General features: G+C 42.0%; 3 protein-coding genes across 3 annotated transcripts; all 3 read right to left on the reverse strand.

Moving 5' to 3' along the window:
- Positions 1 to 5,331: 5,331 nt before the first annotated feature.
- Positions 5,332 to 5,752, reverse strand: EV420DRAFT_1485284 (uncharacterized protein; the record flags this gene model as incomplete). The annotated part of the gene is made up of 2 exons (XM_060470195.1): positions 5,332 to 5,677; positions 5,724 to 5,752. The coding sequence occupies 2 exons, from the start codon at positions 5,750 to 5,752 to the stop codon at positions 5,332 to 5,334; spliced, it is 375 nt and encodes a 124-aa protein (XP_060324428.1).
- A 2,028-nt stretch (positions 5,753 to 7,780) lies between these two features.
- EV420DRAFT_1278301 (uncharacterized protein) lies at positions 7,781 to 8,347 on the reverse strand (the record flags this gene model as incomplete). Its single annotated transcript, XM_060468079.1, has 2 exons — positions 7,781 to 8,138; positions 8,172 to 8,347. Coding segments are annotated over 2 exons (534 nt in total), but the record flags the coding sequence as incomplete, so codon positions are not given.
- Positions 8,348 to 18,728: 10,381 nt separating this feature from the next.
- EV420DRAFT_1485287 (uncharacterized protein) lies at positions 18,729 to 19,340 on the reverse strand (the record flags this gene model as incomplete). The annotated part of the gene is made up of 1 exon (XM_060470196.1): positions 18,729 to 19,340. One exon carries the CDS (start codon positions 19,338 to 19,340, stop codon positions 18,729 to 18,731), a length of 612 nt encoding a protein of 203 aa, XP_060324430.1.
- Positions 19,341 to 20,797: the final 1,457 nt, after the last annotated feature.

Below are 20,797 nucleotides of genomic sequence, written 5' to 3' on the forward strand. Positions count from 1 at the left end.
CCCAATCATGTCTTGAAACCCTGCTAGTGTGAGTATCACATCTTGTGTAGCTCACTAGTACTGAATATACGTCTTTAAACAACCTTTCCCTGATTTATTGAAGTCTGCAGAGTGCTTCTATCATACTCAAAACACCTGAACTCAATATAATTGGTGATTTGTGTATAGTAGAGAGTTTTGGTGTTGTGGTGTTCATATCCATTCACTAGCCTTTTGTCACTCGCCATTACTAAGCACATCAGCAGCCTCTGAATCCATTGCTTTACTCTTCCCCTTCCTATCCTTCTGCTGCTTCACCAACTTCTTCAATGCCTTGCCTTTCAGGTCCTTCTCCCTCTCATCATCCCCTTCAGACCCACTACCATCCTTGCTCCTTTCATCCCCACCTCTCTCCTTCTCCTTCTCCTTCTCTTTCTCCTTCTCCTTGGCCTCCATGGCTACCCTGGCCTCCTCTAATGCCTTAGCCTTCACCTCATCCTCCAACTGCTGTTTCTCTGCCTTTGCTTTCACCACTGCCTTTGCCTGTTCAAGCCTTGAGGCCCACTCCCTTTTCCTCTCATCCTTAGCCTTCTCCACAGCCTCCAACCTCACCTTTCTCTGCTTGTACTTACCTTGGCACTCCACAGCTTCATTATACGCCTCAATATTGGCGTCCTGCTGCTTGAAAAAGGACTCCAACACTTCAGGAGTGGCATCAGTTGGTGTTGGGGGAGCCTCATAGGGCTCAGGAGTTATGGAAAGACAGTATTCAATTGTTGATGATATGACAGATGATGAGGACAAAGTTCAAAAAATCAGGAAAGATGGTGGTGGTTAATAGTTAAGAGGTGAAAAAACACATGACCAATCTGAAAAAACTCCATGCAGTCACACTTGGCCATCAGGATCTGTGTCCTTGAGGGCAAGAATGCTAAGAGGGGGATACTGTAACACACATGCTGATGGAGCCCGACTCCAAGTCTAACTCCAACAAACCACATCCCAGAATCCTACAGATTCCAATTCCCAGTTTCTATTCCATATTCCATTTTATATGTCACACCTCCATTTTAATTTATCAATAGCCTGACATTGGTAGTAAATATGTCATCAGACTCCATCAGCTACCAACCAGTAGATTACAACTTCTGACCACCCTAGAATGTAGACCACTCCAAGTAGGAACTAGATCAGACTCCAAAGTAGTATATAAGCCTTAGAATTACACTGTAGATACTCAGTTTGAATATCAACTTGGTTCAGCCTAATTCTCTCTCTCTGACTCTAAGTCTAACTCTCCTTCTCCAGTCTGTGGATCTCTGATCTGTTCGACTTATCTCTTACTTCATCTCCGACACTCTGTGGACTTCCATCCATACTCATCTTAGGGCTTTGGCTCAGGGGTGACGTTGCTAATAGCTTTGCCTATGCCTGACACATTCCATGGCTTTCTGCTACATGCAACCTCTGTCGCATTCCTATTGGCACGATCCTAACAAACTCAGTCAATGAAGGGAATAACCTTGGAAGAATGAATAGCTGTGTTGGGTACTGAGATGAACAACCTTGATCACCTAGTGATCAATAGAATATAATCTCAGACCTATGGTCAATCACAATCAGTGGTTACATCCTCAAGATCCTGCACCAACTGCAGTATTCAATACATACAGTGCACAGCAAGCCTTGCAGATGGTAGAAGGAGCTCCCATAGACTAGTAAGGCACTCCTCAGCAACAGAATAACCTGGTGCAGTCCTGTCAAACTGAATAGAAACTACAGAATGGCATGATACTTGTAGAATAGTGACTCACCATTTGTATTAATCACAAAGCTCATGCCATAATTACTATAGATACAGGCTCCTATACCTAGAACATGAATTGTATAAATTAGCAGCGACTAGATGCATAACAGCAGGAATGCATTCCCCCATGTTTGTGCTAGTAGCCTGTATAGCTACCTAATCAATCACTGGTTTTATTGCATATCCTCGACTGAAGTGAATCAAGTTACCAAAGTCAACCCATAAGGGTGGCTACAGTAATCTAGAAGAGTTAAGTAGGAAGTAGAGTTGTCCCTGCATTTGTGTCTTGCTAGTTAATTGACCTGCTCCACAGACAAAGGCCTCGTAATCTCACTCTCTGAGATTAGTGATCTAGACATGCTGAGTTGACCTTAAGTCAAAAGACATCATCTAGTTGAAGTGAAATAAGCCCTAGAATGCTTTAAGTTTGAACAATTGTTGAGTTCAAGGAACTCTAGAGTCTGTGTACTCTTTGCAAGTCTTGTACTTGAAGTCAGAACCTGGGCATTCTTTGTAGAGTGATTTTGCGCTCTTTGTAGACTCCTAGGTCTTTGGTTGTTTGATTAATTGAAGCATCCACTAGAAGCTCATCTAAATGACTTTAAAACCAGTATAACTTGCTCATCTATACTTTACAAAACAAGTTCATAAAACTCACTATCGTGGACTAGTGTACTTTGTGTAGAACACATCTAGAAAAGAATTGAAGTCACTTTCAAGCAAAAACCCACTTGATTATCTAAATCTAAGTACATCATGAGTGCTTCTATTGTACTCATCCTTGAACTTATATACATTGGTGATAGTGTGTGTGTGTGTGATTTAGTATCTAGATTGATGATCTAGATACTTGTCTCATTTGTGCACTGCCCATTACTGAGCACATCACTGGGTAGTCTTTGCTGCCTCCCATTTCAAAGAAAACACAATGCAATGGTAGATTCACCAGCAACAATGTTATTGAGATCTGCACTCTAGAAGGCATCATGTACTCACATAGGAAAACTTTAAAGAACTTGTTTACAAACAATTCAGGGAAGTGGCCAAAGTCCAGATCAAGCATGTCCAGTGGAAGAAGCTGCAACAATCACAATTCAAATCTGCAGTAGAGCACCCAATACCCTAGGTCTTTTGTCAAATACCCTATTGTGCTTGAGGATGGAATCACAAAACAGTCCTTTAAAATAGGCCTATTATTATAGCCCTCTATTTTTTTATTGTGATATAGGATATAGGCTGCGATATAGGTAGGGGTGGAATGGGGGGGGGGGGAATAGGGGTGGGACACCTCATTTTACTTGCCAAATCAGGTCAGGAGAGGGCAAAAGATTTGGTGGCATCTATTATTAGATTAGTGAGATTATTTCACTATTTTTAGAGTGCACCCAGCTATTTCTCAGATCCAGCTACTTGTAGAATGTGGACTGCAGCACCGAGTATCAGTCATCATCATCCTGGCCACTATTCCACCCCTTCCACTCTCTATCCTGCCCTCCTGCCCTCTGTCCTGCCACTCCCTCAGATTCCAGATTTTTTTCTTTTCACCAATGGGTAGTGTACATATAATACTACCTATTTGACATATTTTTGACACAATATAACTGTTTTGAGGCTGGATGCAGAGAAAACAAAAAATCAAATGTACTTTTATTATCATAGAAAAGCATATCCCAAATAAGAAGGTGGTTGACTTAGAAATTCTTTGGACCTCTACAATACATAGAACACCAATAAAACAGCAATAACTACATTGTGTCGTTGACATTGCCTATAAGCTCTTCATCTGCTATTTCATAGTTCACAATATTTGAAACTGGAAGGCCTTGTAAGTACTCAACAGTGACTGCTCTGAGCGGCACCCACTGAAAAGCTTTATGAACTTGCTGAGTCATGTAGCTTTAAGTTCTGGATAATATTCTTAGTGTTCTTCAATGGATTATTTACAGAAGGTCTTGGTGTATGTCAACAGAAGTCTTATTCGTCAACTGGTGCACATGTCAGGAGTGCAGAGAGGGCAAGTAAAGGTTTAAAGGCTTGAGTTAGTGTGAGTTGATTATTCTTAAGTCCAAGTCATGCTTTCTCTGGCCTGACACAGGTCCAAATTTAAGGTCACACTAGATGGGCAGAAAGAAGATATCTATTCAAGTAGTATGCTGCCTTTATATACTCTACTATTTACTTGTACATGAGTCATAGTGAATGTTCACTGAGTCATAAGTAATCAATGCTAGTCATATTAAGTCATACAAGAGTCCTGAGTCATTCAAAATTGAAAATACAAGGCTCTGACTGAGTTACCCTTTCCACCCACTTCTTAATCAATCGTTGGCTCTTGACACCTTCCCAGACAGCACATTCAAGTGTGAAGGCCTTCAGACCCTCCTGCAGCTCTGTGGATATATCAACCCTGAGCACCACCCTTTCCAACCACCAGTGAGCCTTCCACTATGCAAATGCAATAACCCTGCACATCTCCTCATTCAGTAATTTGACCTCCTCATCCCATCATAGCATTCTTGTGTGAGCTTTGCACCATTTGATACACAGGGCTGTGGAGAGATAGCATCAGAAGACAACCAAACCACATTACCCTCAATAGTAGCAGGGTTGTCATCAGTATTCCTGAGCTCATACCAAATCCATGACATCACCCTTTTATTGTCACCATGCTGGGCTGGATTCCAATTGGAAGATGACTCTTCAATCGGATCCATAACCCTAAGGTTCTTGAGACAGTCTTGCTTCCAAAGCTCCTCAGTCTGCACTGACTCCTTTATCCCATGAACATCCTCATCCCTCAACAGCTGCAGCTCCTCCTCTCAATCTCCATGGCCCTTAAGATGAAACAAAGCATTGTGTGCATAATGATAGTGAAGCTTGTTAGTGTGTATGTTCATCTGGATGGTGTGAAGAATCCCTTGGTTTTGGGTTGTAGGGTTTTGGCCAGTAATTGTTATGCACTAACTCAGTAAGCAACGTCGGGCTCTTATCTGTCACTCATGTTCAGTGATTCAGAGTAAGAATAGTGATGCAGACCACTGTTTAAGTGATGTGACTTCTTAGTCATGGAACTTGGAGTTGGTTTAAGAGTTAGGAGTATATAACCTTAGCTGAAGCTCGGGCTTAAGGCCATAGCAAGGCTAGCTTAAATACAGTTTCATTAGAGCTACCTTCCTAATACATTGTTCTTAGCTAGACCACTAGTGTTTGTATGTTAGAAGTGCCTTTGTGAACAAGAAATGATGTGAGCATAAGGTGCAGGACTCTGTTTGAATGGCTCTCTCTCCATAGGGCATACTGGCCCATCAGTTGAACTTGAGAAGTGTGATTGCATAAAGGAGTGTCAGTAATCCAGTGGAGCTGATGCAATGCCGATGGATTAAGGATGCTGCGAAGCAGGTCACGGATGAACTTGATAAGATTTGAGAGAGGATGATGAGAATTGAATAATGAATTGATGAGATAAGATAAGATAAAATGAAAAATAGGGATAAATTCATGTCAGTAACATTCTTAACAGTGAAAAGGTGGGTGGTGGAGCGATTTCATAATCCCAAACAAAACTTCTGCAAGGAATCATGAGCCTCAGCCTCATATATATGCCACTCCATGGCTGTAACTCCTGGCATACAAACACAAGTCCTTTGGGCATTGTTGTCTAGCTCTAAGAGCATAAAAAGCTTGATATTTTTGGCATTAAAGCCAGCAGGACTATCAATATGACAGAGTTTGGACAGGAAGAGCACAAGATGCAGCTTCAGCATGAAGACTTGCTGTAATCCATGAAACTGGTTGATCTTGTGAATAAGAGTGGCTTGCTGCCTTTGAATATCAAGCTGCTGATACACAGTTCCCATGTTTCTTGCCTTCATCTCCAACTCAAGTGTATGCCTAATAATAGTCAGGTAATGAAAGAATATGTGTCAAAAATACTCACTGAGCCTCCTCAAGCTGTATTCCTGTCATGAGGAATGAAGACAGACTTGATAGCTGCGAAACAATGCCAGCCTTTGCTGAAATCTCATGCTTCTCCCTTGCCAAGATGAGCTCCACCTCCTGCAAAGTCTCCTTCCCTTGCAATGTAGCTTCATATGGACAGAACTTGGTGTGATCCTTCTCTCATAGGACGATGCTCTTCAGCCAATCAGATGTGAGAGTGCTGCTAAAATAGCTCACAACCCCTTCATCAAATCCCTTGAAGTTGTCATAATGGATGCAGGCCTCTTTAATAGCATGGTGAAGAGGCTCTGTGCATGCCAAGCTAGAAATGCACCAGCATATAAAACACTAACACACCCACACCCACACTCACATACACACAATCCCTCAGTAGTTTGGGGGAGATGTGTGATACAAGCACACAATAACAGTAATATTGAAGGAATCCTTATGCACAACAATATATAATAGTGTGCTAGCAATATAATAATTCTTTAAGTCCAAATGCTTTTGAAACAGGAGGTGAGCAACAGAATCGCTTGGCCTCAAGGCAAAAGTATTATTTGGCAAAGCACACAAATGTTCCACAAGAATGTACAACCCTCAAAAGATGTCATGTGCAACACACATGTGTCCACAATGTTTCACAATATACTTAACATGACTTAAAGCCTTGTGCTCCAAGCAGCAAACACTCCAAAACTCATTTGTAGATCTACAGGGTTCTAACCTATATGATCCAGAGATATACAGACACAGAAACATGTCCACAAGCCACAGGATTTGAACTTATGCCACTTGGGAATAAACCAAAAAAACCTCAGAGAGTACTGACAAGCCAAAGGGTTCAAACCTCTGCCACTTGCAATAACTCATAATTCACAAACAGGTTCCAAAAAACACAAATGCACATTCAAGTTATCACTATACAATATTCTCTAAGTAGAGCACAATCAATTACTGTACTTAACTCAAACAATTCAAGCATGCTTGAGCAAGGCATATCTCACAAGCTCTCAAAGTGTTCAAAATAATTCTAAGTTCAGTAACATTCTCTTGCTCGAAGCTTCAAATAATATCCTTTTATTGTACACTAAGCATGCTGCTTTGTAGTACAACTGTGAGGGTCTGAAAGCATGCTAACTACCTGTAACTACTGCTCTTATATTTACTATTGATTATGTGAAATATAAGTACTGAAAATAGAAACTGCTCCACCTCAGACTTCCTTCCCTTGCATGCCACACTAGGTGCAGTGATAGTAATCATTATTTTATTCAGCACTCTGTGTTGGTATGCATGTGACTGCTGTTTTCTCCACTTGACAAGGTCTAGCCTTGCCATATCATGCTGTGTGTGTCTTCTTATTGGCTCTGTGGATTTAATTCCAGTGCTGCGCAACTTATCTAGTGAGCAAATTTTATTTTATTGGTTGCTGCACAACTATTTCTAGTTTAATATTTCATATAGATACAGGGTTTTATTTCTCTTTGGCCAAGAACTCCTTAGGGAGTTCAGACTTGTGATTCTTTGTTCAAGATGACATATCTCAGTGATTGCTGGATCAGCAGAGTTCACACATCATAGATCAATATAGTGCAAAGCACCTTCAATATATTATATCTTCAATGAATTTAATTGAGCGATACACTGCAGAGGAGTGCACAGTGTGTGAGTATAAATGCTGAGACTTCACACTTAAATGACACAAGTGTGCCACTCTAAGTCTAAGCCATGTGCTCTACTCATATTATATTTTATTATAGTGCATCTGCCTCAGTGTGTAGCACTCTATGCCTTACATGCATTCTAATATTATGCACAGGGTATGCACACATTTGCATTTATAGGAATTGCAAAATTACACATGTGAATGTGTTGCATGCATGTCAACAGACCAGTCAATTTGCAAGCATGCAGTCTAGCAATTGTGATGAGCAATGATATGAGCCAAAAAAAGGGATACTCACCAAAGTTTGCCATTATCCTGTAATTATGAAACCCAAAGATGTTGTCCAGAGTATCCTGCTGTGCCCCAGGGCCCATCATCTTCATTTAAGCCATTGCTTTGTTTGAATCTGCCCAATTTTCCTTGCTCATCTCCCTGTGAGTCTGGCCGGCATCAGAGACATAGTTGAAGGAAAAGTGTGCATAACAGTGAGGCTTGTGTGCCCAAAGATGGAATTTGGGCACACACATGTCAATTGCCTCCAGTGTGATCTTGAGGCAAGTGTCATCAGGGAATTCTGCCATATGATCCCAGAAATGAATGCCCCATTGGCATATGATATCATAAGATATGATGACCTTGACCTCAACATTGTTCAGTGCTTGAACAACAATGCCATTAACATTACACTGCCTTTGTGATGGTTGTAAGTAGTAGCACAAAAACAAAGCAAGTGAAACACATCTCTCACCATGCTATAGGTTCCCAAACCTGCACTTTCTCCAAATGCTTTGCCTTAAACATGTACAACCTACAATCCTCATTGTGTGAAGGCCATGAATGTTCTTGATGTTGGCCAAGAAGGTCACCGCAAAGCCAGAGTAAGTGCTTATCTCCTCCTCACTCACAAACTTGTGAAGGTGCTCCATGTAGGGGCTCTTTTCCACAAAATAGACTCAACTGTCCTTCAGAGGGAGGAGGGTCTCACTTCTCCGTTGAGGCTATGACATTCCACACTCAATAGTTTGCATCCAAGGCAAGGAACTGGGCATACAGCCAACTGTTAAAACATGTCAGAATTCAGTTAGCAATGTAAGGAATAATGTGCACACCATTTAAGTTCTTCGATCTCTGATATTAGAGGCATATCTTCCCTGGGTGGGGGCACACTGAGCAATCCAACCCATGCTCTCCCAAACCTGTTCTGCTAACCCCACTGGAGTCATGTCCACAACCTGCTTGCTTGCATTGCTTGAGATGCCTCCACTGGCAGATAGTTCACAATAGGACTTTGTACCTGTCTGAGGGATGATTGTGGATGCGATTCCCTGTCATGATTTCCAAGGATTTCCACATGTCAAATGCTGGCATTTTGCCCTAACAGTTGAGCATGTGAAATATGCATAGTAGAGCAAATATTGTCACTATTTGTGGATCAATGGGGGTTGCAGGCTACCAAGATGCTCATAATAGCTGAATCCAATGTTCAACAGTGGGACAGCATTCACAGAAATCCACTGACACTATATGAACACTGTTTGAATGGAGGACCATAAAATCTTTATGAGCAGGCATACTGGACAGACAGCTTTTGTCAATGGGATGCCCAAGTTGAAGCTGTAAGCCTAATTTCTGTAAAGTGCAGGGTTGGAAAAAATATTTGTTCCATTCCTAGAGAAATTAGTACAATGAAGGGAAAAAAGAAATTAGATGCACATCTTGATCCAATGCAAAGGGTTATGGCAGTGTAAGCTCAGGCAGCAGCCCTTACACACCATACCTATGACAAAACACTCCTGCTCACAACATCTATATACCCCAGATCCTCCACACACTGCACAGGCATCAGCCTGACCTTGGCATCTCTCCAAGCACAGCATTTCATCCAGGTATTGATCTCAAAATGGTTGCCAGGCATACATAGGATTGTCCTAACACAGTACCCAAGGTATAAGCATGATATTCCTGTCAGTCTCATCATCAAGCCCACTTGATGGCCACTCTATGTCTGGTAGCTCATCTCTCAGGAGGTATGAGAAGCCATCCACCTCTGATGCTCAAGCAAACATTTCTAAATCCTCCTGATGATCATCTAGGGTATGCATTTTACTGGCATGAAGAGTGGAATTTTTGGGCTGCATATGTCTGTTATTGCTTGAAGGTTGAAGAACAGTAGCAGGAGCATATGAATGGACATAAAATCTGGACATTTTGGCTCATCTCTTCTTGCTGGCCATCACTGGTGATATTGACACAGTGTAGCATTAAATGATGTGCCCCTGCATATCATGTGATATCTATCATGTGACTACTGATGGACTTGGAAAACTTTTTGCCCTCTCATCCATCTCCTCTGCTCTGACATGTCTGCTGTCAAACACCAAATCGTGCCAGAAGTTACACACTACAGATGACATTTGAATGTAAGCACATCCATTCTTTACCACCATTCCCAATGCCTGGGCTCACCACACCAGCCAGTATACTATCTGCCCTTGGAAGGCAGAATGCAACAGGCATGATGGGACTGGGCATTGCCTCTCCCATTTTCCTGCCATTGGTGCTCATGATCATGCTGCTATCACAGTGAGGACTACCCACACCAGCTCCATATTCTCCTCCTATATGCTATGCATGATCATACTTTCTGACATATAGCTCGACGACATACTCTGCTGCCACACTGATGAGCTACTCCCTGATGCAGAGAGAGAGGAAGATGTTGCAATAGAGGCACAAGAGCCATGTCACATGTGCTTGGCATGCAGTTAGGAGCTACCCCCACTGCCACCCACTTGATCACACTCATGCTTGCCTCTATCCTATGTCTTCAACCCATCCATACTGCTGCAGGAATGGAAGAAGCAGAAAAAGGCAACATGACAGTGACAGCATAGAACAGCTGCAGCAGCAGGCGATGCATGCTCCCCCCAATGGTGAATCAAAGACATCACCCTGAAGCATGTCATCAATGCTATCCTGACCTACACCACATATGTCCCACCCATTCAAGAATATGTGGAGCCATGCACCTCAACTGACCATACCCAGCACTCAATGGATGATCTTCTGTCTCATGGCTTTCAGCACCTACCATGGCCTGGAGAGTATGTCCCTTCACAATGCACTGATCACAATCACTTACTACCTCTAGTGAGCCTCAGCCAATCCTTGACATGACAGGCACTTGCATCATGGTCCTCAGCAGCCATCCAAATGATCCCCACTGGGATGCATTGTAATGCCAGGCCTGTGATGACATTGAGGAAGCTGCTAGCCCTGCCAAGCAACTGATGCATCGAAGAGAGACATACCCATCCCTTGGCATCAGTATACCCTTTGGTGGGGGGCAAATCCATCCAGGAAACCTCAAGAACACAAAGAACAACACTGCTATCATGCACATGCTCATCTCAACACCATTTTTCCACTGGTGAAGAAGCTGGCTGTGGGCACCTGTGGAATAATGAGCAGGCTAAAAGGCAAACCTCAAAAACCCACACACACACTCACACAACTACACAAACTACAATCACCCTTGTAAGTTCTAGGGGGAGCAATTATTTCTAATGCAACCTGACTATACTTCAATATCTTGAAGAGTTTCTCTTATTCTCAATGCTCTTAGCAAAGCTAAGCTTTCTCTAATGAATTCCTAAGTCTAGGAACTTTTACAGGAAGGTTGTTCACTGGTGTGACATGACCTTCAAGGCATATTTGAGTTAAAATACACAAGGGACACTGATCCCAGCAGAAACAGAGGCAATACATGCTGAAACTTTAGTGAGCTCACTAAAAGAACACCACAAGCAAGCACTGACTTAGCCTGCTCACTACACAACTGTGTGTAGGGGTCCTCCAACTAACTCCAACAGATGATCTCGACTCAAGAACACTTCAGAAGTGCTTGGAAACAGATTCAGAAATGGAACTTCGAACAGAACAGAACAGAACAGAACAGAACACAGATTTCCACTTTGAAACATTCTCTAAATGGACTTATCACACTTAACAGAACAGAAACAGTGTCACTGAATTGTATTCACTCTGGCTAAGTTCTCTAAAGTCTTTCTCTAAAGGTTTCTCATATTTCTCTGAGTGAGCTTGCTAACTCTATGCAAAGCTCAAAGTCACAAACTGATCCTTTGCCACAGAACTGCCTTCAACATATCCACTGGAACTTGAGGGCTCGAAACTTACTTCTACCTACTGTAATCAGCCTACTTATACTACAGGGGAATTAGAATTACAAATGTCATGCAGTACCTAGACTCCTACATGTGTAGCATATTGCCACCACTGCCTTACTGAGCATCTGAGTCAGACTTCCCAGTTTTAGGCTTATTTCTATAGTGAGTTTGCTAAACACATGCCAAAAGGTGCTCTCCCAACACCTGCAGGCTTGTTCTCTAATGATTGACAGGTCTAGGCAAACAGAACTATCAGTTCTGGCATATGTCTTTCAAGACTTCTTCCTTGGATTCACAGAGGCTTCTCATAGACACAGCAACAAGTGAGTCTTCGAACAATGGGACTCAGAATAATGGAATGAGGGCTCACAGACTTCAGCTGAAACCCATTGCCCATGTTTGTGCCAATGATATCTGTCATCTTGCTTAAGAATTTCCCCAGATTTTCAGGTATGGCATGTCATAGTTAGCAAGCACACTAAATATTCTCTATGCCAATACAATCTTCAAGCTTCATTTAGCTCCCATGAGTGTGCTTGTAAGTTAGAGCATAATGCATTGTGTATAGGGTTTGGCCTTCTCATCATGCATGCCCCTCAGGTAAAGTGTGGTGACTAAGTCCTGTTAATGTTCCCATGCTTATGATATCACTAGTTATCATCTCCATACATTGCATAGTTTCAGTGTCAATGCATCCATTTAGCCCACTCACTCACTGTATCTCAGTATGCATGTATAAAGTGTCAGATTGCAAAATTACATGTGTAAACAGGCTGCAGTTGCAACACCGTTGAACTGATTGAGTGACTTTTGGGTCCATATAGTCAGATGTGATTCAGTTTCTTGTACTCCTGAAGAATTTCCAGAGCATTCTTGAGGTCCTGCTCTGTTTTCCACTTATTGAATTGGGGTCCATAACCTGCCCATCAGACCAAAAATAGTAGCTTGCAGCTGACCCTCTTATGTCCCACTATCCTCTCTAGTTCATATTCCTCTAAAGAGGGTTTATTCCTTGTCTCCAGTAGCAAAGCCTGATCTCCCATCTCTGATGAACTAAGCTGATAGATCTTGAGATGCTTGATATTGAAGATTGGAAGGCTTGGATAGTTGTCTCCCATTCGCAACCGGTAGACCTTCAGGTTAATTTTTTGCAAGACCTTGTATGGTCCCAACCACCTTTGAGTTAGTTTTGCTCCTTTATCTTTGCTTTCCACCCATTCTAACAAATGAGGATTCACTAGGGCAAAACTGCCAGGTTCTATGCTGGGAACTCCTTCACATCCCTTATCATACTGCCTCCACTGGGCATCCTGCACCTTGGCTATAGCCCTTCAAGCACTTTTCCGGTGTTGTACCTGCAGCCTGTTTACACATGTAATTTTGCAATCTGACACTTTATACATGCATACTGAGATACAGTGAGTGAGTGGGCTAAATGGATGCATTGACACTGAAACTATGCAATGTATGGAGATGATAACTAGTGATATCATAAGCATGGGAACATTAACAGGACTTAGTCACCACACTTTACCTGAGGGGCATGCATGATGAGAAGGCCAAACCCTATACACAATGCATTATGCTCTAACTTACAAGCACACTCATGGGAGCTAAATGAAGCTTGAAGATTGTATTGGCATAGAGAATATTTAGTGTGCTTGCTAACTATGACATGCCATACCTGAAAATCTGGGGAAATTCTTAAGCAAGATGACAGATATCATTGGCACAAACATGGGCAATGGGTTTCAGCTGAAGTCTGTGAGCCCTCATTCCATTATTCTGAGTCCCATTGTTCGAAGACTCACTTGTTGCTGTGTCTATGAGAAGCCTCTGTGAATCCAAGGAAGAAGTCTTGAAAGACATATGCCAGAACTGATAGTTCTGTTTGCCTAGACCTGTCAATCATTAGAGAACAAGCCTGCAGGTGTTGGGAGAGCACCTTTTGGCATGTGTTTAGCAAACTCACTATAGAAATAAGCCTAAAACTGGGAAGTCTGACTCAGATGCTCAGTAAGGCAGTGGTGGCAATATGCTACACATGTAGGAGTCTAGGTACTGCATGACATTTGTAATTCTAATTCCCCTGTAGTATAAGTAGGCTGATTACAGTAGGTAGAAGTAAGTTTCGAGCCCTCAAGTTCCAGTGGATATGTTGAAGGCAGTTCTGTGGCAAAGGATCAGTTTGTGACTTTGAGCTTTGCATAGAGTTAGCAAGCTCACTCAGAGAAATATGAGAAACCTTTAGAGAAAGACTTTAGAGAACTTAGCCAGAGTGAATACAATTCAGTGACACTGTTTCTGTTCTGTTAAGTGTGATAAGTCCATTTAGAGAATGTTTCAAAGTGGAAATCTGTGTTCTGTTCTGTTCTGTTCTGTTCTGTTCGAAGTTCCATTTCTGAATCTGTTTCCAAGCACTTCTGAAGTGTTCTTGAGTCGAGATCATCTGTTGGAGTTAGTTGGAGGACCCCTACACACAGTTGTGTAGTGAGCAGGCTAAGTCAGTGCTTGCTTGTGGTGTTCTTTTAGTGAGCTCACTAAAGTTTCAGCATGTATTGCCTCTGTTTCTGCTGGGATCAGTGTCCCTTGTGTATTTTAACTCAAATATGCCTTGAAGGTCATGTCACACCAGTGAACAACCTTCCTGTAAAAGTTCCTAGACTTAGGAATTCATTAGAGAAAGCTTAGCTTTGCTAAGAGCATTGAGAATAAGAGAAACTCTTCAAGATATTGAAGTATAGTCAGGTTGCATTAGAAATAATTGCTCCCCCTAGAACTTACAAGGGTGATTGTAGTTTGTGTAGTTGTGTGAGTGTGTGTGTGGGTTTTTGAGGTTTGCCTTTTAGCCTGCTCATTATTCCACAGGTGCCCACAGCCAGCTTCTTCACTGGTGTGCATCCAAGCCTTTAATGAAGGCCTCCCCTTTATCTGTAAATCCATGGCATGACTGATCCCAGTCCACTGGCAGAAATTTTAAGTCAAAGGCAGAATGAGGGACAAATCCCATCAGCAAATGAAACAGGGAAGGACCCATTGTCTGTGAGATGTGGGCATTGAAGGTGAATTCTAACAGTTTGATCCAAAAAGCCCAGTCTGACTTATCTTCCAATACATAGGCTTGCAACATTATCTCCAGTGAGTAATTGATTACTTCAGTCTGTCTGTCATGCTGTGGGTGGTGAGAGGATGAATAGGCCATCTCTACTTGCAATACTTTTGCTACTCCCTTCCAGGATTCCAAGGTCCACCAAGGGTCCTGGTCACATATGATGCTGTTGGGTAGACTGGATTGACATATGACCTCCTTGCCAAACAGCTGTCCAAACCCTTCTGTGTTTAGACCAGTCATCATTATAATAAATTAGACATGTTTGGTGAGTCAGTCTACTATTACCATAATAGTGTTGAACCTGTCAGACCAGGGAAGGTCAACTATAAAATCCATGGAGAGGGATTCATATGGTCGTGAAGGTATGAGGCTAGGTATCAGGAATCCTGCTCACTCTAGATTACCTGTTTTGATTTTCTGACAGACATCGCAGGTGTTGCAGTACTTTTCAATGTCTAGTCTCATGCAGTGCCAATAGAACTGAGTTGATAGCTTATTCCACAGTTGGTCAGGTCCTAGATGGGTGGTCACCATCACATTCTCGTATGCTTCTCATAAGATGTTCCATTTCTTCAATCAAGGAACACATAGGTGAGACACGAAGTCTGCATCTACGAAGAATCTTTCTGCAGGAGTCTGGAGATTTTATTTATTATGGGCTGAAGATTTGATGGAGTGAAATTGAGGGTCTTTCTTGTATTCTTCCTGGAACTCTTTCCTTAAGGCATCTGATATCTGTAAAAGTGGTACTCTGATCAGGACGTTCATCTTTTCATATTGACTAGATAAGGGGAGTATCTTGTCAGAGGGCTCTTTGGCTTTCCTTTCCTCCTTGGGCATCTCTGATCATCACCCCTCTGTGCTCTTTGTCTCTTCCATATCCTTGAGCAATAATCTTCATACCCAATCTGGTTATCACAAATGCTTCTGTGAAATGTTTGGCTGGTTTGTAGCTCACTGCCTCCTCCTATTTTGAAGCTAGGTCCAAGTCTGGTTTCAGGGTGAATGAAGTAGCATTGGTCACTGAGGATATATGGCTTGGAGGTTCTCTAGGAAGTCAGCTCAATGGGTCAATGTTCGAGTGCTTTCTTCCTGCTCGATGCACTATGATTAGCTTAGGAGTGTAGGCTGAGAATATTGTTCCCCAAGAAGCTAACCATCAGTTAGTGTGCTCATAGGTCTTGGCCCATTGTAGAGCAGAATGGTCCATGATTAGATAGGTTAGTTCCCCTTCTATGAATGGCTGGAATCACACTAAACCCTGCTTGGATGCTAGGGCTTCCCTCTCTGTTGTAGAGTAATGAGTTCCTGCTGTTTTAAATCTTCGGGAGTAATATCCGATGACTCTCTCCACCCAGACATCTGTCTCATCTAACATATCTCCCCATTGTTGATCATACCCTGTATTGCTCATCTTTTCACTTGTCTTGGTGTATAAGCAAGGTAAGTCCTCCTTTTTCTCCCATGCTTTGCTCAAGAGCTCATATGCCTTAGTATCTTTCAATTCCCTGACCTTGATCTTCTGTACTTGTTGTAAGGTGCAGCCTAATGCTTCATCAGAAGCATCTGAGTATAGGTGATAGGGTAGACCCTCCACAGGATGCTCAAGCAAGGGAGCCATTCATAGACTATGCTTTGCAGACTGCCATGTGAATTCCTTGTCCACTCCCTATTTCCATCTAACTCCCTTCTTTAACAGCTGGAATAATGGACTGCAGATATTTGCGAAGTAGGGTATGAATAGTGAAAAGTACACTATCATTCTGAGGAAGGTCTGCAGCTCTGACACTTTGTTTGGATGCTTCAATTCCATCATGGCCTTGACCTTTTCTTTGTGAGTCGACAATCCCAAGCGAGTGACTTGATGTCCCAGCAACAGTATTGAGTCATAGAAGAAGTGACATTTAGAAGGGGATAGCATAATGCTGGACCTTTCGATGGCTGTAAGGACACTGTCCAAGTGATGTATGTGCTCTTCATACATCTTAGAGTACACAACTATGTCGTCGATGTATACAAGAGCAAATGACTATAAGTAAGGTGATAAGATTCCTTGCATGACCCTTTGGAAAATAGAAAGACTGTTGTGTAGGCCAAAAGGCAACTGCAGAAACTGGAACAATCCTCGGTGCATGCAAAAAGTAGTCTTCTCCACATCATTTTCATGTATTTCAAGCTGCATGAATCCTGATAATGTGTCCAGAGATGATAGGACTTGAGCACCCGAGAGTGTAGCTAGGATGTCAGATTGCCGAGGTATGGGAAATTCATCAGGAATAGTTTTGGCGTTCAATCATCTGTAGTCCATGCAGAATCGAGGCTTACCATTGTGATAGGCGATCACCATGGGAGCACTCCATGGACTCTTAGAGGGTTCAATGACTCCTTACTTGAACCAGATGTCAATCTGCTTATCCATTGCTTCCTTCTTTGGTGGAGAAGCTATGTACATAGGTATGGAGATTGGTTCAGTACCTTCTTTAATTCTAATTCTTGCCTTAGCAGGATGATTCCCCAGTTGTCCATCAAACTCAAATGCCTGAACATGGCTTTTGAGCATTGTTCAAGCTTCTTCTCTTAGGTGCTCCAGAATGGAACCCACATCAATTATATTCCTGAACTCACTAGAAGGGATTGACAAGGGGTCTGGTATAGCCTCTGTCTTAGATCCCAGCTCTTCCTCCTCTTCTTCTGAGTCAGTATGTACCATTTCCAGAGAATTATCCCTCTCTTTTTCCATCTGTAAGTTGATCAAGCCTTTGATTTGGACAGTCATAGCCTCCAGTTGAACTATGGAGCGATCAGCTTAGTCACCACTATTTTTGGACAGTGGCTATTTCAGGTTGGTAAAAAAATTTTTTTGAACATCTCTTATTTTGTGTGCACCAACTGTAAACTGCACCTTCATGCCTCATAAGTGCTGTTAAGACATTCTGCTATTGGGAATACCGCACACACAGATGGATAGTAGCCTAGTATTGGGATGGTTTGTCAGCTAGGGATACATCATGTGGCTGAAACCCTAACCCTATATTTCCTTTTAAGGAAGGTGTGGCCATTTCAACTAAACCAACTTTATTAATTTTCATCGTATGGTTAATTGCTCTTGTGGTGATGTAGATACACCTAAAACAATTTTTTTTACAAGAGCAATTAATTTTCTGAGAAAAATTGCCAGACCAGTTTCCGTTGTTCAAAAGTAGTGGTGACTTAGCCGATCGCTCCATAGTTCCTCTTCGCTTCAGGAAGTGTCAAAAAATTCCTCAGCTTTGTAAATACACTCAATAGTCTCCCCTTTCCTAATCATCTGAGGCTGGTTGCTTGGGTTCATTATAGGGACTACAGGGTTCCTAGAATGGATGAGTACATTTGAAGTGGCAAAGAACATTGTTCTGCTCTTGGGGAGCAACCCTTTTTCAACTATCCATTCCCTGTCTTCTTCAAAATTCTCTTCCACTGAAACATTTGTGCAGGAGTGAGGTTTCAGATAATAGTCCCAATCTGCTCCCACAGTGCTATTGAAAACCTTAGCATGGTTCTGGGCCTGTTGACATTTTGTTTGATTTCTCTGATGTGTCTTGTGATAGACAAAATGGATAACATCATGTATGCTAGCTCTCAGAGTTTTATAGTCATTTGTAGGGCCTATGGAGTTTGCTTGTACTGAAAAAGCCTTTGATCCAAAATGAACAGAGGTGCCTTCCTCCATGTGTCTCTTTACTATCAACTCATAATTTTACTGATAGTCCTTGCCTAGTAGGATAGACACTGATATACCCAGTACAATGTAAGCTTTAGCTTCTGTTTCCACTATTGCATCCTGTTGTGTTTGCATTAGGATAGAGATGGTAACATATCCTTCAATTTATTTTGACTTGTCTGTCAATTGAAATAGTTTCATGTGTGCACCTATTTTCAGAGCTGGCTTATTCTTTAGGCTTCAGTAGAACTCATCTGAAATTAAGGTTACATTAGTGCAGGAATCCAACCTTAAGTCAACTAGGCCATTCTGCACATCGTGGATGTACCCTTTCACAGATAGTATGGACACCTCTGTGCTGACAGGCCTGGTGGATGTTTTCTCTTAGCACACAGGACAAAGGGAGTCGACTCCAGAGGAGGTGGAGGATATTCTTGCCAGTCAAAAATGAGACATGCCTCTGTGGAGGAATGATACATCTCCCTCACTTCTCCTGTTTCCATTTGTTGTTCTACTTCTTCTAGAATGAAGTTCCAGGCTGGAGGAAAATTGTTCTGTAATAAATTGTCTTCCTTCTCGACTTCTTCTACTGTTACTTTCTTGGAAACCTTGGAAACCTTCTTCCCTTCCTCCAACTTCACAGTCTCGGTCTTACACTCAGTAGCTTTTTCCCTTTGGGATACTTCTTGAGTTGCTGATTCAAAATCTGGTTTATCTAAGGATGCTAGCCTTTCTGACAGCAGGATTTGATATGAAGCTTGATATGCCTGTTCTGTCAGGTCATCTGTTCCCACTGCTTCACCTACATGAGCCAACTTCTGTTGTAGTGTAAGGAAGAAATCCCAGTCAGGACATTCTTTGTTCCAGTGTTCAGGGCTGCCACAAGCCTGGCATGGTGACAGGGGCTTCTTGGGCATCTTCATCTTCACATGATCGTTTCTCATGAAGTGATACTTTCTGGCTGGGTCTATGCCTTTTTTTGTGAAATAATCTGATAGGCGGCTCAGATGGTTTCATCATGTGTACTTCTGTACATTGATGTGCTCAGTAATGGGCAGTGTGAAAATGAGACAAAGGGTCTAGATCATTAATCTAGATATTAAATCACACCCATACACACACTATCACCAATGTATATAAGTTCAAGGGTAAGTACAATAGAAGCACTCACAATGTACTTAGATTTAGATAATCAAGTGGGTTCTTGTTTGAAAGCAACTTCAATTCTTTTCTCAATGTGTTTTACACAAAGTACACTAGTCCACAATAGTGGGTTTTTATGAACTTGTTATGTAAGGTATGGATAAGCAAGTTATACTCATTTAAAATGTCATCTAGATGAGCTTCTAGTGGGTGCTTCAATTAATTAAACAACCAAAGACTCAGAGGTCTACAAAGAGCACAAAATCACTCTACAAAGAACACACAGGTTCTGACTTCAAGTACAAGACTTGCAAAGAGTACACAGACTTTAGAGTTCCTTAAACTCGATGATTGTTTGAACTTAAAGTGTTCTAAGGCTTATTTCACTTCAACTAGATGATGACTTTCGACTCAGAGTTGACTCAGCACATATAGATCGCTAATCTCAGAGAGGAAGCATGAGGCCTTTGTCTGTGGAGCAGTTTCAATTAACTAGCAAGGTCCAAACATGGGGATGACTCTATTTCCTACTTTAACTCTTCTAGATTACTGTAGTCACCCTGATGGGTTGACTTTAGGTAAACTTAATTCACTTCAGTTGAGGATATGCAATAAAACCAGTGATTGATTAGGTAGCTATACAGGCTACTAGCACAAATGCAGGGGAATGCTTTCCTGCCATTATGTGTCTAGTCACTGCTAATTTATACGATTTGTGTTCTAGGTATAGGAGCCTGTATCTACAGTAATTATGGTATGAGCTTTAGGATTAATACAAACAGTGATGAACCTATAGACTCCCGTGGGTGGAAACACAAAACCTAGGTGCAGTATGTGCTGACAGACACAGAATCTGAAGGATGGTTCTAGCGAGTCTAGTCGGGCACCTCCGTGCAGTGACTAAAGCCTCCTAAGTTCAGAAAGATAAAGAAATTTCTTTACTGGTAGCATAGAGGGTGGTAGCGAACTATAAAATTTGCGAGAAGGGAAGTAATTGGGAAAGGGATCCTAGAAGAGGCTCTAAAACGAATCAGTAAATGTACAAGAACTATACCTTGTTCCTGTTGTAACTCTAGCTGTGAGTACAACGAATAAGAGCTCTAAAGAGACTGTCCAAGTTCTAGCTGTGAACTCAGAGGCTGTAGCAAATTATTAAACTCATGTGGTAAGGTTGAATCGAAGTGATGAGGGTCGGTCTGATACTCAACAAGACTTTCTCTGGCTGTGAGAAAGAGAAGGTGTTGATGAGCCTAAACTT

Source organism: Desarmillaria tabescens, assembly GCF_030435595.1.
Source record: "Desarmillaria tabescens strain CCBAS 213 chromosome Unknown EV420scaffold_63, whole genome shotgun sequence".
Classification (NCBI taxonomy): Eukaryota; Fungi; Basidiomycota; class Agaricomycetes; order Agaricales; family Physalacriaceae; genus Desarmillaria; species Desarmillaria tabescens.